The sequence below is a fragment of the Equus quagga genome, chromosome 11, assembly GCF_021613505.1.
Source record: "Equus quagga isolate Etosha38 chromosome 11, UCLA_HA_Equagga_1.0, whole genome shotgun sequence".
Lineage (NCBI taxonomy): Eukaryota > Metazoa > Chordata > Mammalia > Perissodactyla > Equidae > Equus > Equus quagga.
The window spans coordinates 27,021,193-27,047,593 of NC_060277.1; the positions used below are offsets into that span (position 1 = coordinate 27,021,193).

Genomic DNA, 26,401 nt, shown 5'->3' on the forward strand with positions numbered 1-26,401 from the left:
ACAGAAATATAGAAATGCTTTAGGTGGAGGAGAGAAAACTAAGACTAAAAAGAAATGAAGAAATTCTCCAGGAAATACCTGACTCAATTAGGAAATGCAACATAAGGGTTATAAGTATTCCAGAGGGAGAAGAGTGGGAGAAAGGAGCAAAGAGCTTTTTCAAAGAAATACTGAGAACTTCCCAAACCTGGAGAAGGAGCTGGCATTACATGTAAATGAAGCTAATAGATCTCCTAGTTACGTCAATGTAAAAAGACCTCCAAGGCATATGTTAGCAAAGCTGGCAAAAGTCAGTGACAAAGAAAAAATACTAAGGGCAGCAAAACGGAAGAAAATAACCTACAAAGGAACCCTTATCAGGCTTTCAGCAGATTTCTCAGCAGAAACCTTACAGGCTAGGAGAGAATGGAATGATATATTCAGAATTCTGAAAGACAGAAACTTTCAGCCAAGAATACTCAATCTGGGAACACTATCCTTCAGATATGATGGAGAAATAAAAATTTTGCCAAATAAAACCTGAGGGTGTTCATTGCCAAAAGACCTCCCCAATGAGAAATGATCAAGAAGGTCCTCATACCTGATAAAAAAAAAAAGAATTTGCAAAGCCTTGAACAAGGAGATAAATAGACAAAATCAGAAACATCCACCTCTTTATCAGCACAGGTTAGCAAACAATTATAACATTAAAGATAAAGGGAAGGAAAGCATCAAAAATAGCTATAATCAATTCATTCTATTTTAATTTAATTCTTGTGGGTGAGAAAGACTGGCCCTGAGCTAACATCCATTGCCAATCTTGCTCTTTTTGCTTGAGGAAGATTTTCCCTTGAGCTAACGTCTGTGCCAGTCTTCCTCTATTTTTTGTGTATGGGACACTGCCACAGCATGGCTTGACAAGCAGCGTGTAGGTCTGTGCCCAGGATCCGAACTCATGAACCCTGGGCCGCCAAAGCAGAGCATGTGAACTTAACCACTGTGCCACCAGGCTGGCCCCAGTAATCTCTTCATTTTAATCACAAACTCACAACACAAAATGGAATAAGGTGTGACAACAGCAACTTAAATGGGGAAGAGGAGAGGGATGGAACCTGTTTAGGCCAAGGAGATAAGAGGCTATTGGAAAATGGACTGTCTCTTCTATGAGATCTTTTATATGAACCTCATGGTAACCACTAAACAAAAAATCGGAACAGAGACATAAATGATAAATAAAGAGAAAACTGAGAAAACCATCATAGAAAATCACCAAACTAAAATTACAGTCAGAAATACACGGGACAGGAAACAAGGGAAATACAAAATAACTGGAGAATGAGATAAAATGGCAGTATTAAGTCCTTAAATATCAATAATCATCCTAAGTGTAGGTGGATTGAATTCTCCAATCAAAAGACAAAGAGGGGATGGATGGATTAAAAAATAAGACCCAACAATATGCTGCCTCCAGGAAACACGTCTCAGCTCTAAAGACAAACACAGGCTCAGAGTGAAGGGATGGAAGATGATACAGCAAGCAAATGACAAACAGAAGAAAGCAGGTGTTGCCATACTTATTTCAGACAAAGTAGACTTCAAGATAAAAAAGGTCATGAGAGACAAAGAGGGCCAGTATATAGTGATAAAAGGGACACTTCACCAAGAGGGCATACATGTATAAATATATTACACCTAACACAGGAGCACCAAAGTACATAAAGCAACTATTAACAGACCTAAAAGGAGAAATTAACAGCAACACAATAATAGTAGGGGACCTCAGCACCCCACTTACATCAATATATCATCCAGACAGGAAGTCAACAAGGAAATAGTGGACTTAACAGACATATGTAGAACATTCCATTCAAAAACAGCAGTATATATGTTCTTTTCAAGGGCACGTGGAACATTCTCAAAGATAGACCATATGTCGGGAAACAAGGCAAAGCTCAATAAATTTAAGAAGATTTGAAATCATATCAAACATCTTTTCCAACCATAATGCTATGAAATGAGAAATCAACAACAAGAAAAAAGCTGGGGAACTGACAAATACGTTGAGACTAAGCAACATGCTACTGAGGAACCAATGGATCAATGAAGAAATTAAAGGAGAAATTAAAAAATATCTGAAGACAAATGAAAATGAAAATACATTATACCAACTCATATGGGATGCAGCAAGCACGGTCCCAAGAGGGAAATTCATAGCAATACAGGCCCACCTTAACAAACAGGAAAAATAGCAAATAAGTAATTTTAAACTACACCTGACAGAACTAGAAAAAGAAGAACAAACAAAGCCCAAAGTCAGCAGGAGGGAAATAATAAAATTAGAGCAAAAATAAATGAAATAGAAATCAAAAAAACAGTAGAAAATATCAGTGGAACTAAGAGCTGGTTCTTTGAGAAGATAAACAAAATTGACAAACTTTAGCCAGACTCACTAAGAAAAAAGAGAGAAGGCTCGAATAAGCAAAATTAGAAATGAAAGAAGAGGAATTACAATGGATACCACAGAAGTAGAATACTGTAAAAAATTATATGCCAACAAATTGGACAATCTAGAAGAAATGGATAAATTCTTACTCATACAACCTCCCAAAACTAAAACAAGAAAAAATAGAGAATCTGAATAGACCAATAATCACAAGTAAAGAGATTGAAACAGTAATCAAAACCTCCCCAAAAAACAAAAATCCAGGACCAAATGGCTTCTCTGGAGAGTTCTACCAAACATTCAATGAAGATTTCATACCTATCCTTCTCAAACTATACCAAAAAATTGAAGAAAATGGAATACTTCCTAACTCATTCTGTGAGGCCAGCATCGCCCTGATCCCCAAGCCAGACGAAGACAGCACAAAGAATGAAAATTACAGGCCAATATCTCTGATGAACATAGATGCAAAAATCCTCAACAAAATATTGGCAAACCAAATACAGCAATACATTAAAAGAATCGTACCCCGTGATCAAATGGTGTTTATACCAGAGATGCAGGGATGGTTCAACATCTGCAAATCAATCAATGTGATACACCATGTAAACAAAATGAGGAATAAAAATCACATCATCTCAATAGGTGTAGAAAAAGCATTTGACAAGATCCAACATCCATTTATGATTTTAAAAACTCTCAATAAAATGGGTATATAAGAAAAGTACCTCAACATTATAAAGGCCGTATATGACAAACCCACAAACCAACATCATACTTAACAGTGAAAAACTGAAAGCCATCCCGCTGAGATCAGGAGCAAGACAAGGGTGCCCAGTCTTGCCACTCTTATTCAGCATAGTACTAGAGATTTTGGCCAGAGCAATTAGGCAAGAAAAAGAAAGAAAAGGTATCCAAATTGGCAAGGAGAAGTGAAACTCTTGTTGTTTGCAGATGACACAATTCTGTATATAGAAAACCCTAAAGAATCTACCAAAAAACCTTTTAAAAATAATCAACAAAAGCAAAGTTGCAGGGTACAAAATCAACGTACAAAAATCAATGGATTTCTATACTCTAATAACGAACTAGCAGAAAGAGAAGTCAAGAATACACCCATTTACAATCGCAATAAAAAGAATAAATTATCTAGGAATAAATTTAACCAGGGAGGTGAAAGACCTATACAATGAAAACCATAAGACATTTTTGAAAGAAATCAATGACGACATAAAGAAATGGAAGGATATTCCATGCACATGGATTGGGAGAATAAACATAGTTAAACTGTCCATATTATCTAAAGCAATCTACAGATTTAGTGTAATCCCAATCAGAATCTCAATGACATTCTTCACAGAAATAGAAGAAAGAATCCTAAAATTCGTATGGGGCAAACAAAAGACCCTGAATAGCTAAAGCAATCCTGAGAAAAAGAACAAAGTTAGAGGCATCACAATCCCTGACTTCAAAATATACTATAAAGCTATCGTAATCAAAACAGTGTGGTACTGATACAAAAACAGACACACAGATCAATGGAACAGAATTGAAAGCCCAGAAATAAAACTACACATCTATGACCAGCTGATCTTCGACAGAGGAGCCAAGAACATACAATGGAGGAAGGAAAGTCTCTTCAGTAAGTGGTGTTGGGAGAACTGGACAGCCACCTGCAAAAGAATGAAAGTCGACCATTATCTTTCACCATACACAAAAATTAACTCAAAATGGATTAAAAGAGTTGAAGGTAAGATGTGAAACCATAAAATTCCTAGAAGAAAATATAGATGGTACACTCTTTGACATCGGTCTTAGAAGGATCTTTTCGAATACCATGTCTACTCAGGCATGGGAAACAAAAGAAAAAATAAACACATGAAACTACATCAGACTAAAGAGCTTCTGCAAGACAAAGGAAACCAAGAACAAAACAAAAAGACAACCCACCAACTGGGACAAAATATTTGCAAATCATATATCCGACAAGGGGTTAATCTCCAAAATATATAAAGACCTCATCAATTCAACAACAAAAAGCAAACAATCCGATTAAAAAATGGGCAGAGGATATGAACAGACATTTTTCCAAAGAAGATATACAGACGGCCAGTAGGCACATGAAAAGATGTTCATCATCACTAATCATTAGGGAAATGCAAATCAAAACTACGATGAGATATCACCTTACATCCATTAGAATGACTATAATTACCAAGACAAAAAACATCAAATGTTGGAGAGGATATGGATAAAAGGGCACCCTCATGCACTACTGGTGGGAATGCAAACTGGTGCAGCCACTATGGAAAACAGTATGGAGATTTCCCAAAATATTAAAAATAGAAATACTGTACAATCCAGCTATCCCCCTACTATTTATCCAAAGAACCTGAAATCAACAATTCAAAGAGACTTATGCACCCCTATGTTCATTGAAGCATCATTTACAGTAGCCAAGACATAGAAGCAACTCAAGTGCCCATCAATGGATGAATGGATAAAGAAGATGTGGGACATATATACAATGGAATACTACTCAGCCATAAAACAGACAAAATCATCCCATTTGCAACAACATGGATGGAGCTTGAGAGTATTATGTTAAGCAGAAAAGGCCAGACAGAGAAAGACAAACACCACGTGATTTCACTCATATGCAGAGGATAAACATATGGACAAAGAGAACAGATTAGTGGTTACCAGAGGAGAAGTGGGTTGGGGGGCGGGCATAAGAGGTAAAAGGGCACATATATATATATGGTCACGGACAAATAAAAATGTATACCTGAAATCTCACAATCTTATAAACTGTTATGACTTCAAGAAAACAATGTAACCTACTATTTCAAAACAAGCTTAGAAAACATTAAAAATATCATACAAGACATGAAAGAACAAAATTGAATTGGAAAAACTCAGAAAAAAAGTAAAAATAGATTTAAAGAATCCTTTAGCAATGAATACTAAACTAGAAGGAACTTAGTAGCAAGTAAACACAACACACAATGCTGCCCTAATAGAAATAGAATGTGTACAAAGGAAAAATGTTAAATTACAAAAGAAAGAAAGAGATACAAACAGATTCAAGAGAAAGTGTCAAACATTGAAGACAGGACAGTAGATTGATAGTGGAGAATAGGAGTCTCTGAAGAGGAAAACCAAAGCGGGAATGGGACGGTTACTAAAACCTGTAATTCAAGAAACTTCCCTAATTTCCTGAAATTAAATGATTTGAAACTATATATTAAATGATCATAGCACTGACCTAAGAACATGAACCCAGAATGAGCAATATCAAAGAAAACTATAATAAAATTACTGGGCTTTAAAGAAAAAGAAAAAAATCCTTGGGACATCTAAAAAAAACAAAACACATGACTTAGAAGTAAAATTAGATTATCATCGGACTTTTTGACAGCTTTATTGCCAGGGGGAAAAATGGAGTAACATGTTTAAGATGCTTGAGAAAGAGTATGCTAAGAATTTTATATATAGCAAAACTGGCCTTCATGTGTAAAAAGGACACATGAGCTGTTAATAACATGCACAAACTTGGAGAATATGTTCTTTGGATCTCTTTCTGAGAAATCTACCAGAGAATGAGCTTCTGACAACTAAAATGACTAGAGAGACATCGAATTAAGGACTGGTGGTAAATGTTAAATGTGAAGTTATCTGTAAAACTAAAGCTAAATGAGGTCTTAGAAAGAATGTAGTGTGTAGCAGCCATATGCTCTGACAAGGTAAATATAGTACAACTTTTCTTAGAAAGGGGGAAAATAGGGAAAGTATATGTTAAAATTACTTTAATGCTTTCATTAATTATATTGGTAGTGATATTAGTATTCTTATTCAGAGCAAAAATGGGTATTTATGGCATATTTTAATTCTGTCATCTCCTGTGTCTTTGACAACTGGGATCCCAGGTGTGGAAGAAAGGAGATACAAATGTAACAGAAAAAAGTAAAAGCTTTGTGGTCTTGAATTTGAATTGGAAGTATGAATATGAACTTAAGAGATATTTTAGGTACGTGTATATGTAAAGCTATCTCTTGTAAAATGATTGCCCACTAAAAGAACACAGGGCCTCTTGGAGAAATAGGGCACAAAATATATGAGAATGAGCCTGGAATATATTAGATGGCAGGGAAACTATCAAAGGCTGGTTGAGTCATGCCAAAAAGACTCAGGGGCCTGCTTGAAGAAACTCCCAAGGATGTGACAATTGGAGCTTCAGTGATAGTAACAATAATTACAGTGGATTGAAACCTTTCAAATATGTTTAAATCCATGATTTTGTGATGGTATTTTTTTTAAAAAGTGATCACTTTTGGAAATGATCGGGAACCAGTTTATTATTTTATAAAGTGATAAATAAAGGGAAACAATTGTTTGTCTTGCCTTCCTTATATAAACTATACACCTGAGTAAACAAAATAGTGTATGAGGGAGGTGTTTCTTTATAAAAGTGTTCCAACTGCTAAATGAAAAAAGAAGAGATGGAATATTACCATTTTGGAATAGACGGCTGTTAAGATAATAAAAAGAGCAACCGCCAGACATGATGTACCTCCTAGGATTTTGCCAGACACTGTCCATAGTCTTGCTAAAGGGATTGAAACAGGAAATCCAGAGCACAGAGCAAATGTGGCGCTGCCCCCTGAGTGTGCAGTCAGAAATTCCAGATGGGCAACTGCGGGTCCGGTGGCCTGGATTCTTTCACACGCAGATAGTCAGAAAGCGAAGGGTTAGAAGAGGAGTCGATAGTAGTTTAGGAGACTTAAGCGACCTGCTTTAAAAATGCACAAGCCTAAACCGCAGTGTCTAGGGAGTGCATGTATGGGTGACAAGACAATGTTGTATGATGCAAGGAGGCGATTACTGTAAATGTCGAGATAATGACTAGGGAGGGTGGGCGTGCTGGGACAGAGCAGACGGAAGAGCTGTGGGAAGGGCTTCCAGCCTTGTGTTTGAGTGAGTGGTGTCTGCCTTATAGGCGTTTCCTATACTTGTGTTTTATTTTACATAATTTTTTTTCTAAAGCTGTTTTTAAAACCTTTTAGTAGTGTTCAAAGATGCTAGACGGTTTGAAGTAGGAGAGGAAAAACTAGAAATTTGGGGAAAAATTCATTAAACTGTTTCACCATGTAACAAAGCCTTCCTGAGGATTTAATACTGTTTAAAGAAAACACATTTTAACGTAGGTGCTTAGAATGCCATTTCCTTTTTTCTTGACAGTGTCTTTTTTATATAGATACTGGATATTCATCTTGGATTATATTCTTCACATATTTGAATTTAGTTTGAGACTTGCTGTTGAAGTCAACATGTTGTCATATCAAATGTTTCTGCAGCCCATAAACATAATAAAATGTGTATGATGTCGCTCCTAAATGTTTTAATTCCTCTCAGATTTCCAGGGCATATAAACCTTTGGTTAATATTACTTTTTTTTTTTGCTGAGAAAGGTTCACCATGATCTAGCATCCACTGCTCATCTGTTATGATCTCTAAGTATCCATACAAAAATTTCTTGGTGAACTTCAAGTAGCTATTCTCAAATTATGCTGATAATGACCCCCTTTTAATTCTGTGAAATTGTCATTATAGAAAAGAGTTACAGCAATTTAGGAGCAGGATGATTTCTGGATACTTAATCCTGAATAACAGAATTTTCTTCTTTTTATTTGTCTAGTTATTCCTCACTATTTTAAGATATAAGATACCTGCATTTTAAATCCCAAAAACCACTTATTTAGGTCTTTTTATGCCAAAGGAGAGGACCTGATCCATATTTTGAAAATAAAATGGCCATATTTTCTTCCTCACCTTTTTAAAGAACATCTTTTCATTTATTGCCTAGCACCTGTTAGCCAGTTGCTTTGGTACAGCTGTCTAACTCAAGACTGTATTAATACTTATTGGAGATGCAAATGAAGATCTTGCGTTTGTATGTTCTGGACACATTTAATACTCTTGTGTTTTTCTTTTGCTGAGGAAGATTTGCCCTGAGCTAACATCTGTGCCAATCTTCTTTTATTTTGTATGTGCGTTGCTGGCACAGCATGGCTGCCAATGAGTGGTGAAGGCCTGCGCCTGGGAACTGAACCTGGGCCACTGAAGTGGAGCACGCTGAACTTAACCATTAGGCCCTGGGCTGGCCCCTGGACACATTTAAAATAGTCGTTTTCCGAGGACATGATTTTTTTTTCCTTTTTTTGTTTGGCTATTTACCTTTGTCATCATTGAAAACACTAAACTTGAGGCTATTTACTCCTGTCTTTTCTGATACTGGTGAGGCCCTGAGCCCTTCACAGAGTGTATTGGTTATAACTTCATGACAGCAAGGCAACTAGGTGTCTCCTCCAGGGAAAATGAGATCATTTCTTGGGATTTTCTTAGTAAACAAAGGTTTAATCGTTTTTTCTAGTCTCTGACAGATGGCTTCCTGTAGTTCTTGCTAAGATGAGGCACTTAGAGTTCCTAGAGATTAGGCTGATATATGTACACAGAGCGCCAACTGTTTTTTTTTTAATGCAATCACTTTTTCTACTCTCCCCCTTTTTCTTTGGCAGATAATGAAAGCTTGGGATGCCCACGTGACAGCCGTTTGCTCTCGGGATGCCAGTGAACTTGTGAGGAAGCTTGGGGCGGATGATGTACTTGATTACAAATCTGGAAATATGGAAGAGCAGTTGAAATCTTTAAAACCGTATGTATTCAAACAGTGTTCTTACTGGGAAGTTGATAGTACAAGCCTGAGATGGTTTGGTGGCCTTCCTTGTTGGAATCTTAGAGAAGAATCTATGAAAACACGCATTATCATTAGAAGTCATTTAAGTTGGTTTCTGTTTTAGTTCCAGATATTAATACAGCATAGTCATACAATGAAATATCTACTGAGGAAAGTATTTTGCTTACATGGTTAGTTTTTAAGTTAACTTACTTTTATTGCTGCTTTGTAAGAGGTCTGAAGGCAAAATTGGAAGTGCATTCTCTTCAGTGGCATCTCTCACCACAGGAAGGACATAGAGCCATGCATGAAAATACACAATTAGTACTTAGCATGTTTTCAGTATTTGGGCTTAATAAGGAGCTTCAGAGAAACAAAGGCAGTATAAATATTGGTCATGGGCGCCTGTGGATGTTCTCAGTGCCTCTGAGTGCCAGGCTGCGATTTGGCCTAATGTCCCAAACAAGAGCGGACTCAGGAATCCTCTTGGGCGCTGTCGATCCCACCTGTGCTTGGGCAGACGTAGAGAGGGGCTGACTAATCTGGTCTTCCTCTAGCCAACGCACGGCTGAAGTGGAGAGCACAACTGAAGAGTATTTAGAAAGCTGTTCTACTTCTTTTTCAAAGATTTTTTCCTTTTTTAAATTAGTTTGCAGAAGCTAATTATTCTTGCCCACTTTGAGTAGAAATATGTTTTCATGGGTTAAAAAAAAAAAGAAGAAAAGAAAAGGGACCCCCTGTCTGACACTGCGTAGCCTTTCTCAACCAGCACCCCACTTCTCCACAGGAGCATGGCTGTGCAGCCAGAAGCAGCCGGCCAACTCGGTATTCCTTCAACTATATGGCGTATGGACTGCTGGGCGGTATTCTAAACAGAGGACACAGTGGTGAACGAGACACATTCCCCCTTTCCTGGGGCTTGTGTTCTGTTCAGGAGGTTTTGGTGGTCAGTGCTCTCAAGAACACTGATGCAGGGAAAGGGGACAACAAAAGATTGGGAGGAGGCTGTTTCGGGTGGGGCCGTGTAAGAATGCCTAGAGGCTTCCGAGGGCAGGATGGGAGGGGTCTTTTTGGTCTTGATTCTGGCTGTCTCCTACTTGGAACGGTATGGTACATGTAGTAGGTGCTCAATAAATACTTGTTCAATGAATTATTGAGGGAATCTAGGAGAAGAGCACTGTTCTGAGGGAGATAACAGCAAATATAAAGCCCCTGTGGCAGGAACACGCTTCGCATATTTGAGAGATGACACTGTCCCTTGCAGAGATCTTGTCAGCTGCCTGCGTGTCAGGACGTGGGCCTCTCTGGGCCTCCAAGATCTGGCTTCTAGATAGTGGTAGTTTGGGGTGATCTCTGGCTTCCAGGCAGTGGTCGTTTCAGTTGCTCTCTGGCTTCCAGACAATGTTAGTTTCGATTGATCTCATCTCTTCTACTGCTTCTAGGAGTAGCAGAGTGAGGCTGAGGCCAAGGCCAGCCCATTCCCCTCTATCTACCTTAAGTTCTCTACGTGTCTGGAATTTGTCACCCGAGAACAAAGAACCTGATAGATGGAAGGCTGGAGCACACTGTCTCGCCTGCCACATCTGCGCTGCAGTCTGCGGCTCTGCATCTCTGGCGACTGGCCTTCTCCTTTGCCTGCCCTTTTCCAGTAGGGAGACCTCCCCCGCTTACAGATGCAAGCCATTACCTTTTTCTTTGACAGCTTTAGTTAAAATTGATGTTTGTAACTTCTGCCTGGAGTTTGGCCTCTGAATCCACCTAGAATAAATCTGTTCCTTCTTCCAAATAGTAGTAGCTTTTTAGATTTGAATCTTAGAATTTTACAGCAGGGAAGGGCTTTGAAATCTTTGGGTTCAACTCTATCATGTTATAGTTGAGAAAAATGGGGCAGAGGATTTCTGAGTTTTTACATGCTCGGGGTCGTGGCCCCTAATCATTAGTGGCAGAACTGGATCTACACCTGGTCTCCAGACTTCTTTTTCAGGCAGTGCCTGTTCTCTAATACCAGGCTGTCCTTAAGTTTTACTTAAATTAGGTATCATTATATTTGTTTATTCAAAATTTAGGAATGAAGTAGAATCTTAAAAGTAGAAACTTAAACTCATAAACAGAATTTTCTGGGTTTTTCTATTGAGAAGAATTGTCATCTTGTAAGATCATTTGCCTGCACTTCACGTCCTTATTTGCTCTTCCTTAGTTTAGTCCCACGAAAGACTCAAGATCCACAAAGTTGCCCAAAGCTGGTTTTAGAAGTTTGGATGTTCGACTTCATCCAGATGAATTTAGAAGGGAAACAGGATTTACCAAAAAGGAATTCATCTGTTAATTTGCTTAATTTATTAGCATGCGTTCTCTAAATAGATCTTTGTTTTCAAAAGTCTTTAAAAGCTTCATTGTATTCTATCCACTTTATGTAGAATGTAGAATGTTTTAGATTAGACTGAAGGAACTGAATGTCTGTCACCTCCTGTGATCCCATTATGACTGGGTTTTTGGCGTGTTAGAGCGGCGTTGAACACTGAAAGCAGGCTGTTGATTTCTTTGTACGTTGTCCCGATGCTGTGCCTGAAACCAAAAACTAGGAAATTTCATGAGGCAAAGAGGGTGCTTCTACAAGCAGCTCTGACTGTGGAGGGAATACAAACAAATCTTTTTGTGGGTGAAAGCCTTATATATTTTCAAATATTCGTGTGCACTAAAGAATACTTTGACTTACATTGGGTGGATGGCTTCACAGTTTTCTGTAAAGCTTGAGTCAGGGTTTCTCAACCTTGGCAACCTTACTTTCTCAACTATGGACATTTTGGGCTGCATAATTTTTTATTGTGGGGGGCGGTTCTGTGTATTGTAGGATGTTTGTCATCATCCCTGGCCTCTAGATGCCTGTCGTTCCTTCCTACCACCTCCCCCAACTGAGACAACTAAAATGTCTCTGGACATTGCCTAATATATCCCCTGGGGGCCAAAATCACCCTCAGTTGAGATGCACTTTTTTAAGTCATTCCTAAAGTTTTAGAAAGTAAGACTAATGACAAGAAAAGTAGTCCCTTTTGACTTACCTCGGAGAAAAGCCGGAGACCCACTGAATCGCTGTGCCCTTCTCTCCTCTGTCAAAGCAACACCCCTCTGCTGGGCGACATGGGGCAGCGCGGTTTATGAGCTGTCTGGAATAAACCCTACAGCCAGCTGGCCATGGGAGTGACGGGATTGGAGCCCTGCATGAAGATGAACAAGGATGTTTTGATTTGATTCTTTCTCTCCAGGTTTGATTTTATCCTTGATAATGTTGGCGGATCCACCGAAACGTGGGCTCTGAATTGTCTCAAGAAATGGTCAGGAGCCACATACGTGACTTTGGTGACTCCTTTCCTCCTGAACATGGACCGATTGGGCATAGCAGACGGCATGTTGCAGACAGGCGTCACCGTGGGCTCTAAGACATTAAAGGTAGGGAGGAGAGTCTTGGTTGGTGAGAGCGAGCAGGCGCCTCATGCTTCTGGAAATTGGTTTCCATCTACCCAGTTTCTTTTCTTTTTTTTTTTTTTTTAAAGATTTTATTTTTTCCTTTTTCTCCCCAAAGACCCCCGGTACATAGTTGTGTATTCTTCGTTGTGGGTTCTTCTAGTTGTGGCATGTGGGACGCTGCCTCAGCGTGGTCTGATGAGCAGTGCCATGTCCGCGCCCAGGATTCGAACTAACGAAACACTGGGCCGCCTGCAGCGGAGCGCGCGAACTTAACCACTCGGCCACGGGGCCAGCCCCCCCAGTTTCTTTTCTTTTGAAGGCAACATAGCACAGAGGCTGCAAGCATGGGCTCTGGAGTCACACAGTGACTGGGTTAAAATTCTGGCCTCCACTAAGTCACTAGGTGACACCATGTAAGTTACTTAATGTCTCTAAGCCCCAATGTCTTTACCTGTAAAATGAGGCTAATAGTACATCTACCCTACTGCCTGTCATAAGGATTAAATGAGACAATCCGTGTGAAGAACTTGGCACAATGCCTAGTACATGAAAAGCTCTTATTAAGTGTTAGCCTTTATTATTACCATCTGATAGCCCCTCTGCTTCCTTCTTGCCTCTACCTGCTGGTGCTCTCCCTGTTTCACCAGTCTTAACACACACGGTGTCCTGTATGGGAAGGCGGAAACTTTATTAAGACAGTGTGCAGCTGGCTCTGTTCATAGTAGTAGCATGGGGATGTGCCAGCAATTCCCAGATCAGGACTTTCAGACCTTTAGAAGCCCATGGGCATTTTTTGAGTTTCAGAAACCTAAGGGCAATTGTATTCTTACTTCAGTGAGGCTACAAGGACTAATAGAACCATCATGCCTTTTCTGGAATTGTACCAACTTGTCCTAACGTTGCGTATGCCATGTGAGTCAGAAACTAGCTATTGATGGCATTCTGGGAATTTCTGAGACTTATTAGTCAGCCTGACTCAGTTAATGGGGCCACTATTACCAGGGCCATAAGGAGGTATGTCACCCAGCTGAGCACCCAGCGGAGCTGGTGCAGATCAGGCCGCATTACAGGACTGACAGCAGAGCCTAAGAGTCTGCTCTCCACTGACCATGAGAGCTTCTTGTCATCGCAGTGAGGCGGAGCTCCTATGGTGTCATGGTGTACACTGTTGGTAGTTATACATCATTGGTTTAAAATCTGAATTGGTGTTGAAATGGAAAAAATAAAGATAAATTCAATTTTTTAATTAGACAAAATACTTCAGACTCAGGGAAAAGGCAGTAGAAGGTCCCTCAGTGGTGAAAAGGTTGTGAGTCATTGTGTCGAGCCGGTCAACACTGACCCGTATTTGTGAGACGACTGGCTTGATACTTATCTTCAGCTTCTTCTTTATTCTAGAAGTTAATTTGGGACCATTTTCTGGGTGAAATTTAGGAATTTGGCTTCTCGAATTCTGTGTATTAACTAAATACTTGGAGGCAGTGAAGAAGAGCTGTGACAGAGGAGGTCACTGCTGAATTCTTGGGAGCTGTGTGTGGGTAACAGAGGTGAACAAACCAGGCCCTGTGCTCCAGGCTTCTTTATCTTCACTCGATTCAGATGGCAGCCAGAAACAGTGTCCACAGGGCGCTTTGTGGCAGAGAAAGAAATCTTAGCTGTCTTTTGTCTCTTCTTCCCTTTTCACAAAACCCAGGCTTCCCAAGTGCTTTAAAATATAAGTTTAAGTTTTCTGTAAGATTTCACAGTTCGTACTCCAATGAGACCTCTAACAAGTTCACCTTCAGCGCTGTCCTCTGAGAGTGAGACTGGCATAGTGCTCTTCATTTTCCCTTTCCTCCTACTTGAAAGATGATAGTGGTAATCTCATGTGAAAACCTTTTAAGTCGTCTCTGATGTCTTTCTGAGAATGTGCACAGTTAAGCCTCATTGTAATGCTCCAGACTCTCCTGCCTGCTCCAGTTCACTCTCCTGTAACGGCCTGCAAGAAATGCACAGACCCCTTCAAGCAGAATGTAAAAATTCTGCTGTTGCAGACCAAAAGTTTCGCTTTCCAAGGCAACCTGCTGTAAAGAATTATAGACGTGGCAGTTATGACCATTGCTGTTGCTTCTTTAAAACCATGAACAGTTACCAGAATGTTTTAATTGTAGTCCACAAGGCCAGAACTTAGGGAGAAGTACATGAACAGGTCTTCTGTGATTCTAATTAACTGGGCCCCCTGTAAGCTTGGGACATCTCAGTGCTTCTGGAATCTTGCTACATAAGCCCTCAAACAGTGTGTTTTTCTTTCCTTTTCTTTCTGAAGTTAGTTGCCTATACCAGCGTCTCCCAACCTCTTTCATGCTGTGACACACATAGAAAAGGATACTATTTGAGTAGCATATTGAGGCTGCTCTGGGCCAAGAGCAAACTACCTGGAGACTTCTCCCAGCCCAGGCTCTGCCTCGCTGCCCGGAGCGCTGAGGGAATCAGTGTCTTGTCATGCCTATTCTAGGGTAAGCTTGGCTCTGTTTGCATCTGTGGTCCCGCGATAGTTGTTAATGGTGACTCTTAACTCTCATGGTTGTTCCAGGTTGGACAGTAAACTGTAGGGTCACTCAGCCAAACCAGTAAGCCATTCCTGGCACACCCGTATCAAAGCCCTGTCTAGACAACAGCCTGGTTTTGCCTTTCTGTCTCCAGTCTTAAACTCTGACTCAGTATTGCCCCAGTCTTTCCTCACTAAGCTTTACTTTCAGCACTAGATGAATATTTATTAAAAACTCTCTGTGTATCAGATACTTTACATCCATTCTCATTTAATCCTTCCGACAACCCTGTGGTGCTAGGTGGTGGTATCACCATTCTGCAGGCCAGGAAATGGCTGAAAGAGGCAGCTTCACCTATATAACACAGCTGTTAAGTGCCTGGGCTGAGCTGGAGTGGCAGGGACGTGCATTGCACTTGCCTCCCTCATGCCACGGTGGTAGCTTGTCATCATGCTGAGGGATCGTGAGACAGAGGGTGAGCTTTCTGGAAAGATGTCTGAGCTCACCCAGCAGTCGTGAGCAAGAGCAGGGGTGGTCCTGGCTGACCCCGTGCTACCTCTGGACAGCTGCCATCTGATGAAGTTTAGTGGGGCAGGTCATTGACGTGTCATGGAGACCCTCAGCTCACTTGTTATTTTGATAATGGGCTACTCTACATCTGACATAAAGGATAACAATTACAAGTGGGTATGGCAGGAGAGTGGTCATGAACCCTCTTGGTGTAGGATTTTTGCTTATCTTCATCTGGGGACGCTTTGTCCCATTATAGATTAGGTGGCTTGGAGCTTGCTGTAACTGTCAAGGAAGACCCAGCCATGACACATAAGGAACTTTACACTTTGTTTTGCCTTTAAAGCTGTCTTATTCCTCTCAGAGCCAGAAAAACACTCGTGATTGGGTTTCTTTGTCTAAGATTGTATATTGGTGCCTTGTTGCTCCTAAGGCATTCTTGAATTAGATAAAAAGCTTTTTTCTGGTGCTTCTGAGCTTTATGCAAACCTTGGTAGAGAAAGGCTAGAGGCTCAGCCCCTAATTTCTCCCAGAGAAGAAATTTGAGTGTGTCAGACGATTTAGACGATCATTTTAAGGAGAGCTTTCCTGTGCTTACTTGCTTGTCAGGCACAACTTGGTGAAGAAGCCTGAGTTCATTCATTTATTTATTAAACATTTATGGAGTATCTACTGTCAGTCACTGTGCTAAGGGGCTGGGCATACAACTCATGGTGTCACATGAAATGGGAAATTAGTTTGTCTGTCTTAGTCATCCTGAAAACACTTTTCCCTAACCTTGCATTTAGTTAGATTTTATCCCTTCCTGTATTTGACATGTTGTGTTTTCTTTTTAGCATTTCTGGCAAGGAGTCCATTATCGCTGGGCCTTTTTTATGGCCAGTGGTCCATATCTAGATGACATCGCACAACTGGTGGATGCAGGAAAGGTACGTGCAGCCCATTACATTGCTGGAGTGTCTCTTGTACTCTCGGTGACCTACGCCTCGAGCTTCGCCAGTGGGAGCTCTCCAGAGGTGGGCTCGGCCCGTATGCATGTGGCCTTACACGGCCAAGTTTAACTGCTGTGTTTTTGGTTCTATCTCTGTGAAAATCATAGACACAGACTGTTACATCTGAAAAAGAGCCTCTGCCATCTAGTTCATCCCCCTTGGTTTACAGATGAGGAGACAGGCCCAGAGAGGTGATAAGATTTTCCCAAAGACACTTGGTTAGATGGCAGCAGAGCTGAGACCTACAGCCGGGCTGCTCATACTTTGGTAATGGTCCTGAAAAGAAGGCACCACAAAGGCAGTCTCTGCGCAGAGGTTGGGCTGTACTTGTGAGTCTACAGTAGAACTGCTTCTGGAGCTTCTGTGGTCCAAGGGTAAGGCTGCTCTGGAGGTAAGCAGGTTTCCAGATGAACAAACCCTGTGGAATCTAAACCCCAACAGAACCGGACTAGAAGTCAGGTCCCCAGGTCTCCTGTTCCCAGACTAGTGTAATAACATCAACAGCGAATAAATGCTGTGTCAGAGCGGTCAGTGGGCAGGATGTGGGTGAGGATTGGTGGAGATTTTGGTGGAGACAGGTGGCTGGTATTTCTGACTACTCGTGTCTGTCTCGTGGTGAACTTGGTTCTCTTGTGCTTTGCACAAGAGGAAGAGACTGCTGCTTACAGTCTGGTCATCTCTTTTGGGTGTCAAAAGGCCTTTCAGGGCTGCTGGGGTCAAAAGCCTCCTCAGCAACCTCCTGTTTATTTGGGTTCTTACATGAATGGTCTCAACCGCCCTGACATTCCATCTCTGGAAGAACAACCCAAGAGGAAACTCACATTCTGGTGCTGACATTTAGGATTCTATCGAGAGATTATGTGCAATATAGGATGGAGAACCTTACACACTCTAGAGTGTTGCATGAGGTCATAGATAAAATGATTCTCGTTTTATAGATGAGAAAACTGGCTCAAAGAGGTCAAGGGCCGTGCTCCAGTTGCAGAAGTGGGAGCAGAACTCACGCCTCCTGACTTCTCTGCTTTTCCCTCGGCACCACTCAGCTGCATTCTTAGTGCTTGAAGCTGACCTGGGACTTCAGCTTAAGTTGTCTTGTCCTTGTCATTTCACAGTGGGCTGGGAAAGGGGTTCGAGCAGGGCAGCGTTACACCACATGATCTGTGCTAAGCCGCTCGCAAAGAGCCCCCTGAGATGGACTTTCTTCTGCTGGCGGCTGCCCCTTGCTGGCCTATTTCATCTTTCCATTTCTGTTTTGAAAAGGAATGTTTTTAGGAACTACTGGCTGCTTTGGGTGCATTTAGTTTTTAAAATCTGTTACAGCCGAGGAACTTATGATAGGAAATGGTCTGCTTCTCTTTCCCAAATGTTTTGGTTCCAAGTTTGCATGCCTTTTCTTGGACTTCTAAGTCTTGGAGTACACTGGGTAGACAGTGGCTCAGCCTTATTGTGACGTATGTGCTTCTTTATAGGGTTCTTCCCACATCCCACAGGGATGCTTATTTTTTTCTAGGAGGAAAGAAATGAACTACCATCAAACAGTTTGGCCCATAGCTCTACATAGTGCTTCCTGGGGTTGGAGCCCCATCATCAGAGGCCCCTGCCCTCCAGAAGTCCACTGCATGGTAGCGCTTGGCCTGATACCCGCCCCAGGCTATCCGTGTGCTTACCTTCGCTCTTTTGTATTCAAAATATTGTGATTCTCTTTCTCTCTACCTGGAAATTATTGTTTACACAACAGAGAAGAGAGGAGACTTGTGTATATGTACCTATTAAATTTGGCAGATAACTGGTAGAATGGCTAAAAGAGAACATGACAGAAGTAAAGATGCCCTTGAAGAGTCCTGGAATGAGGGTGAGTGAGAAAATGTTCCTTTGGTCTTTGATTCTCTTCTCTCCTGACCAGGGTTGTTTGGGCCTGGGAGACATTTCTGACAGTGAAGGGCTCGGGGACTGTGGGAGTTGATATGTGACATTGGATGCCACGACGAGGTCAGCTGTCTTGTCGTGCATCCTGCTTCTTTATGCTGTGAGAGGTCTTTGTCTACCCTGGGAAACTGGAAAGGATAACAGAGCAGATCTACTTATGTATCGTGTGGTTGGTAAAGATTGTTAAATTAGACGAGGAGGACATTGAAATTCTTCCAAGCTTTGGCTGAGTACTTTTTCTTTTTTAATTGCTTTTTCTCCCCAAATCCCCCCAGTACATAGTTGTACATTCTAGTTGTGAGTCCTTCTAGTTGTGGCATGTGGGACGCCGCCTCAGCATGACCTGATGAGTGGTGCCATGTCCCCTCCCAGGATCTGAACCAGCGAAACCCTGGGCCACCAAAGTGGAACATGCAAACTGAACCACTTGGCCACAGGGCCGGCCCCTGACTGAGTACTTAATGAACATAATTAGCAGGTATCTGATAGAGGAATTGTAGTTGTTTTTTTGACACTGCAAAGCCGTGAACCAAAAGAGCCTACTCTTTTAAAATACTTGAAGTTTTTGAGTAGATGGTATATTTGCAAGATTCAGAATCCGAAAGGTAGGAAAAGTAATTTCACAAAATCTTCCTTTGACCAGGAGTCCCTCAGTCACTCAGATTCTCCCAGTCAGACACAACCAATGTTACCAGTTTCTTGAGTATTTCAAAGATGTTCTGTGTATCAATAGGGTGATACAAAGAATGGTTTATAATGAGCACCTTGAGGGTAATGGGCTTCTACTGAAATCGTGCCTACAGTTAATTGGCATCTTCTCCTAAGCACATAAACATTTCCCAGTTTTATACTATTTAGCAAACTTTTTGGTGGGGGTTGGGAGGCCCATAGCAAAAATTATATTCAGACCAAACATACATCATTGATTAGCATGCTCAAAGATTAGAAATAAGAGAACCTAGCACGTATCTAGTTTCCTGTCGTCACCTTCCCTGCCCCCCATCCTGCCATTGTGTCACATTTGAATAGACAGAGGCCCTGAGACATGTTCAAAGTCACACAGCAAGGCAGGGCCCAGGTCTCTTGACCTCTGGGACAGTTCCTTCCACCACCCTTTGCTGCCTTTAAGATTCAGACAGTAATAGTTACAAAATAAATCTCTCATGTAACCTTCATTGTTTTCTGCTTGCTTAAATAGTCATCCAAACATTGGACGGGTGGAGTTTGAATTCTGTCTACAAAATCCTCTTGTATTTCTCATCATCTTTCAGGACTGAGAGTATGCGGCAAGGCACTTTCCTTAGAGCATAGTCAGCTGTGATAAGAATGACTGTGCTTTGAGGGCGAGTATTTGTACATATTTACTCATCTATATCTATATGTGCATCCATATATATATATGCGTGTGTTAGTTTCCTATTGCTGCTGTAACGAATTACCATAAATGCAGTGGCTTAAAATGCCGCAAACTTATCATCTTGTAGTTCTGGAGGTCAGAAGTCCAAAATGGGCCAGCAGGACTGCCTTCCTTCTGGACGCAGGCTGGAGGGGAGGAGCGGCTTCCTTGCCTTCCCCAGCTTCCAGAGGCTGCCGTATTCCTTGGCTCTGGCCTTCCATCACTTTGACCTCTGCTTCCATCATCGTATCTCCCTCTCTCACTCACCCTCCTGCCTCCCTCTTCTGACAACCCCTGTGATTCCACTGGGCCCGCCCAGATAATCCCCCCTCTCAGGTTCCTGAGCTTAATCACAAAGCCCCTTTTGCAAAGCCCCTTTTGCAACGTAAGTTATCGTACTCATGGTTCTTGGGGATTAAGATGTGGACATATTTGGGGACCCTCGTTATGCCTAGCAAAATGTATAAAATATCTCAAAAATATGAAAGACACTTGAAATATTGGTTGCCCCTGAGGAGGGGAACTGGATGGCTGCTAGTCAAGTCTGGGAGGGAGGTTTTTCTTTGTACCTTTCATCTTTTTGAGTATGCTTATTTGTACACATATAGTCTTCTTGTAATTATTACATCCCTTTGATGTCATGGACTCAATGTCCACAGATCTATTGAAGATCCTAGGTGACCAGCCAAGCTTCTTGGTTGAGCAATAATATAAATATCTCAGTTTACTTCTTTATTTTAGTCCATGTCAGAATCGTAACTTAATTTGAATTTAATTCAGAACATTTACTGAGGACCAACTAGCACTCTGCTTTCCCCAGTAGGGTGTGGAGAGAGGTGTTGGCCACACTGAGTAACCTTCTGAGCAGCACTGTCCACTAGAACTTTCTGCAGTGATGGAAATGTTCTCTGTCTGCACTGTCCAGTTTGGGAGCCACTAGCCACATGTGGCTGTTGAACACTTGAAATATGACTAGTGCAACTGAGGGACTGAATTTCTCATTTCATCTATTTTTGATTAAGTTTAAATAGCCACACATGGCTAGAGGTTACCATTTTGGACTGTGCAGCCTTAAGAAAAATGTAGTAAGTTCTGAGGCAGGTGATTTCCCAGGCCCCTCTTGGGATGGCCAGGCCCTAGGTTAGCAATGAGTTACATTCTGAAACTTTAAGCTCCTTATTTGCAACTGGACTTTTTTTCCATAGAAAGAACGTAGTGAGTAAGGACTAAATCCCTAGAACCACCACCAGACATGGCAGGTACCTCCTAGATCTCATGGCCTTGATGCTATTGAAATTTTTCTGATGCTACTGAAATTGTTTCTGTGAGGAAATGTAGGCCAAGTTTCTCCTCTCACCTTCTGGCCGGAAGGAGTGCCTTTTTTTTTTTTTTTTTTTTCTGAGGAAGATTAGCCCCGAGCTAACATCTGTGCCAGTCTTCCTCCACTTTATATGTGGGTCCCCACCACAGCATGGCTGATGAGTAGTGTAGGTCTGTGCCTGGGATTCTAACCCGTGAACCAGAGCCACCAAAGCAGAGTGTGCCGAACTTAACCACTACACCACCAGGCCGGCCCCAAGGAGTGCCTTTTTTCAAGGCGACCTAGGGACAAGTCCTGGATGCTTTCCAAAATGGGCACATTTACTACCCCATCCCCACCCCCTATCTCACCACCTGTCTTCCAGTTCTGAGTTTTCCATCTGGGGGCAGGAAGTTCCAGAAATAGCAAATCCAAGCAGAGCTCACTTCTTCCTTTTGTCTTCTTCAAATCTCCTTAGTTGAAGTCCCTTCTTCTCCTTTAACCCGACCCTAGAAATATTGAACCTGTCGCAAAGGTCAGGGCATACTGCCCACGAGGTAGTGCCGGCACTGTGGTCCTGCCACCCCCGCCCTGGGTCCCAGAGCCTGTCCACGGGTGTGTGCCCTTGGACTCAGGCCAGAGCCCTTAGGTCCCTCCTGGTGTCTGTCATCTGTCTCTCCCCCCACACGCCCCACCCTCTGAAGTCTGCAGTTTCTGTGCCCAGTGGAGGCAGAGGCCGAGGGTCTGGGGAGGAGGTGCACAGCCTCTGACTCGAACTCCCTTCTCCAAACTGCACTCAGGCCATGCGGTAATGCAGTCTGGAGTCCTGGACCGTGGCCTTGGCTCATCTGCTGACAGCTCTGACCTTGCACTTAGCACTTAACCACTTGCACTTGTTTCCTAATCTGTCGGCAGTCTCGCTCAGCTATTTGGATCCCTTTTAAGCTCTGCTGTTCTGTGATTCTCACTGGGAAAGTGGGAATTGAGGGAAGACCTCTCTGCCGACTGCCGGGCCAGCCTGGACGATGTCCTGTCTCTCCACCGGCACCCCTGCGCTCTTGTAGTCAGAGGGTTTTCTTTACTCTGTCCTCTCAAGGGGCAGAGAGGATTTCTGCCTCAGAGGCCAGGAGCCCTGCCCAGCAGCTGGGAAGCTTCAGTGTTCCCAGGCCACAACGGGAGGTTGAGGTTCCTGTTGGCCCTATTCTCATAGAAGGGATGTCAGGCAACAGGAGCCAAACCCTGGGGCCTGGCTTTCTACAGCCTTTGTTTCAGGAAAGTAAGGCACAATCAGGAGACCCCAAATTTGGGTCCCAGACTGGAATGAGTGCCGCTGCCATGGGCGCCTCCCGGTCAGCTGCGAGCCCCGTGCGTAGCAGGAAGTGTGGGGTTGAGCCCACCCGCTTTATAACAGGGCTCCCTGTGTTGGGTGGACTCCAGCCGTGTCATCACATAAATGTCCCCAGCGCACTGTGAGTGACCTCTCTGTCCCCTCTCTGGGTTTTGCCCTGATCCCCTTGTCCGTAACAAACAAGCGTTCTGGCTCTGATGTGAAGCTGCACCTCGTTATCCAGTTAATCTCCGTTTGCTGTCACATATTCAGCCAGTAGTGGCATTTGCCTGCCCGTTAATCAAAAGCCTTTTCTTTCATTGTCACTTACGGGAAGAGCTGAATGACTTATTATGCCACAGTCAGCCTTCTGGGTTATTCGCCACAATAGGCCTGACCAGCCAGAATAAAGTGTGCAGTCGCTGCAGGCTGCCTGTGTCATCAGTTCAGGAGCCGTGTCTCCGGTCGGAGTTCCAAAGTGAGCACAGCTGGATGAGCCGAGGCGGTTCGTGCTGGAGTCGAGCAGGTGGATTCATGGTTCGTTTGTGACCTCTGGTAACACCGCTGCTGTGTTGCTTTGGTTACTGGTGTCTGGTGCTCAGTGACAAGTTGATGTCAATGCCTCCTTTCTGTCTTGGTTTCTCTCTCAGGTGCCTGTTGTGTGTACCTGCTCTGGGTTAGTGCCTAGCACGCAGGAGGCAGTCAGTCTTTGTGGAATGAATGAGTGTCTATGATGTGAGTCAGGGACCCTAAGAATAGAGCGAAAGGCTGCAGTGCTTCCCACCTCTAGTGTGCAGCAGACCCAGCTAGGAAGCTCATTTAAAACGCATTTTCTCCACCCCACCCCGAGGGATTCTGGTTCAGTTGTTCGAACAGGAGGCCAAGGACTCTGCATTTTAGGCACGCATGCAGGTGATTCCTTTTCAGGTAATCAGCATCCAGAAAACAATGTCCCAGGGGCTTTAAGGAGAGAGGTGGGTGCAGGAGGTTCCCTGGGGGGCTTGCAGGAAGCCACTTCAGTGCGTTCCATTCTTTTAGCAGAGAGGGCAAATGGGTTTCATCTAAGAAGTCAGCTCAGATCTGATCTGTTCATAGTGGCTGTGGTGTTGAGGAAGATTCTGAGGTCATGCTCAGCTTGCTGGGGAGGACCATGATTACTAATCAGTGATGTCCTCCATAGGTGCAGAGGGGAGTGGTGGCACATGTACCACACATTTGTCATCTTGGTGGCCTGGACGTAGGGCTTGGAGATCAGATCCTCAGCTGCCATGGTCCCTTAGCATGAGGCAGGCCAGCCAAGATGCGGGCTGTGATAAATCCTTACAATCCTTGGCTGCCTTTCTCTCCCCCTTAAGATTTAGGAGTAGATGTAGAAAGAGCGGTGATATATGAAGGGCTCAGTGCACAGTGGTGAGAGCGCAGGGTCTGGCACCAGACTGGACCCTGCCCTACCACTTAGCAGTTATGTGACATTGGGCAGCTTATTTAACTCTGTGCATTAATTCCTTAATCTGTGAAGTGGGAGTTATAATAGTGCCCACCTCATGAGGTGGCTGTAGGAATTAAATGAGGTAAAATATACGGACACTTGAAAGAGTGCCTGTCACATAGTGAGAACACAGTGCGAGCTCTTATTTTTATTATGAGCTTATTGTGATTTGTGGGTACAAGAGAATTTTCCTCTCTTCAGAGAAGAAAACTTTTAGAGTCTGAGATGCTCTTCTGGTGACCGGGCTGTGAAATTCACACGAGGGGGTACATCAGATGCGTCCGACACCACAAGAGCACTTACTTCTTCATCTTGTAAAAGGAAAGGGGTCATAAAACGTAGGCGTTGGCTTCTGCTTTCTGACAACTTATCCCTGCCCGTGGAGCGATGGGAGGCAGACCACTGAAATAGCCAGTGGACAATTACCCAGTGGACTTTTGCTTGAAGTTTTGAAAAGGAAAAGTCGGTTGGATTTTGGCGTGGGGAGAGAGGGCGCTGACTGGGCCCTGGTTGCGGGAGGTTGCTGGCAGTTCTGATAGACAGGGTGGGACACAGCCAGCGGCATTCGGCTCTGTGAGCTGGCTGCGATGGCTTTCCTGTAAACTCGAACCAGCTGCTCCACTGTTTAGCAAAACCTCCCAGGGCAGCTCCGGCCTGGGACAAGTTCTCCTGAAGCCAGGGAGCCCACACACGACTCCGGCTCTCCAGTTATCTTTCTGGTTTTCACCTAAGCAACATTTAGTGAGCTCCTGCCATGTGCCCAGCACTGTGCTGGGTGTTGTGGGGGATACGAAAGAGGTGGCCTCTACCGCAAGTACTCTGGGCTCTGGCTGAGGAGATATGCCAGACATTTAACAAATTCAAACAAAAAATCTGCCCTTGTTCTGTGCGCTGCCTGCGAGGGGGCCACAGGGATGCAGACAGCAAGAACCTTGTGCATTTACCATCCACACCAGGTGGCTGAGACAGTACTCAGCTGCAACAAGCAGTCTGTGAAGAGGGCCACGCGGGTCCTGTGGCAGTTCAGCGAGAGAAGACACTGCAGATGGGGGGTCAGAAGGGTACTGTGAGACCTGGGCTGGAAGAGCAGTGGAATTCCCAGAGGAGAGGCACAAACGTGCTGTGTTCAGATAATGACAAGAAGACCATTCTGGTAAAGCATGGGGTCTGTGTGAGGGCTGAGGTTGGGATGGTAGTGCCTTTGGAATGCCGCGCTTGGGAGCTGTTGAAGGTTCTGAGTAGGACAGTGACGAGACCACACAGAGCAGAAGTAAGATTGAGTGGTGGTTGAGGCGGGCCGCCTTACAGAGAGGAGATGCAGAGGCAGGAGAAGCAGACAGGATGGGGGCAGCAATCGTGGCCCGGTGGTGAGCCCCTAACCCAGGGGCACAAGATAGACCCTGGGGTGCTGGCCTGGTGGCGCAGCAGTTAAGTGCGCACGGGGTTCGCTGGTTCAAATCCCGGGTGCAGACATGACACTGCTTGGCAAGCCAGACTGTGGTAGGTGTCCCACATATAAAGTAGAGGGAGATGGGCACAGATGTTAGCTCAGGACCAGTCTTCCTCAGCAAAAAGAGGAGGATTGGCAGCAGATGTTAGCTCAGGGCTAATCTTCCTCAAAAAAATAAAATAAAAAAAGATAGGCCCCGGAGACTGGCCTTGAGGGACATTGTGAAGAAGCTAATTATAGACATTATCTGCCTTGAAAGATGTAGGCTTTCTTATCCACCAGTCAACCTCTTTTTGTGTTTTACAGATTCAGCCAGTAATTGAAAAAACCTTCCCTTTTTCCAAAGTTCCCGAAGCCTTCCTGAAGGTAGAAAGAGGACACGCACGAGGAAAGACTGTAATTACTGTCGTTTAAATAAATCCTCAGTTTGGTGATTATTGTCTTTCTTATTTGGTGAGTGCTTGTGGGCCCAAACATTTTTCTAGCCATCCCTTTCCAGATTAGGCTAGAAGTTCCAGAATTTTGAAAGAGCAAACACCTTTTTGCCGTAATTTCCTGTCTTCGGAACTGAGCGGAGATTGATTTTGTAGCCACACCACCCCGTCTGCACATCACCCGGCCTGCCCAGAGTGCTTTCTTGTGTAACCCGCCCCGACACATCCCTGCATTCCTATTTGCCGCGAGGTCCTCTGGGCCAAGCACAGGGAGACACAAGTAAGACCTGTGAAAACAGCCCTACTTGGACTTGTCTATGAAGTCAGTGAAAATTGCACATTGTTGTTTTCAAGCTGTTCTTTCACACCAGACTTGCACGTAGTTGTGGCACCTTCTGTTTGAGCTCAAACTCTATTTCATTATCG

The 26,401-nt window shown here is 43.3% G+C and overlaps 1 protein-coding gene across 4 annotated transcripts in view; it reads left to right on the forward strand.

The window, feature by feature from the left end:
• The window catches only part of RTN4IP1 (reticulon 4 interacting protein 1), a 95,606-nt gene extending 69,631 nt beyond the window's left edge, over positions 1-25,975 (forward strand). For 2 of the 4 annotated variants that reach the window (XM_046675096.1, XM_046675095.1), the window contains exons 6-9: positions 9,001-9,137; positions 12,422-12,605; positions 16,498-16,590; positions 25,848-25,975. In XM_046675096.1, coding sequence (XP_046531052.1) covers positions 9,001-9,137; positions 12,422-12,605; positions 16,498-16,590; positions 25,848-25,955 — 522 coding nt within the window. In that variant the 3' untranslated portion in view covers positions 25,956-25,975. Of the gene's footprint in view, positions 1-9,000; positions 9,138-12,421; positions 12,606-16,497; positions 16,591-16,822; positions 18,506-25,847 lie in introns of all 4 variants that reach the window. The other 2 variants (XR_006890552.1, XR_006890551.1) reach the window with 2 other exon arrangements.
• The last annotated feature ends 426 nt before the right edge of the window (positions 25,976-26,401 follow it).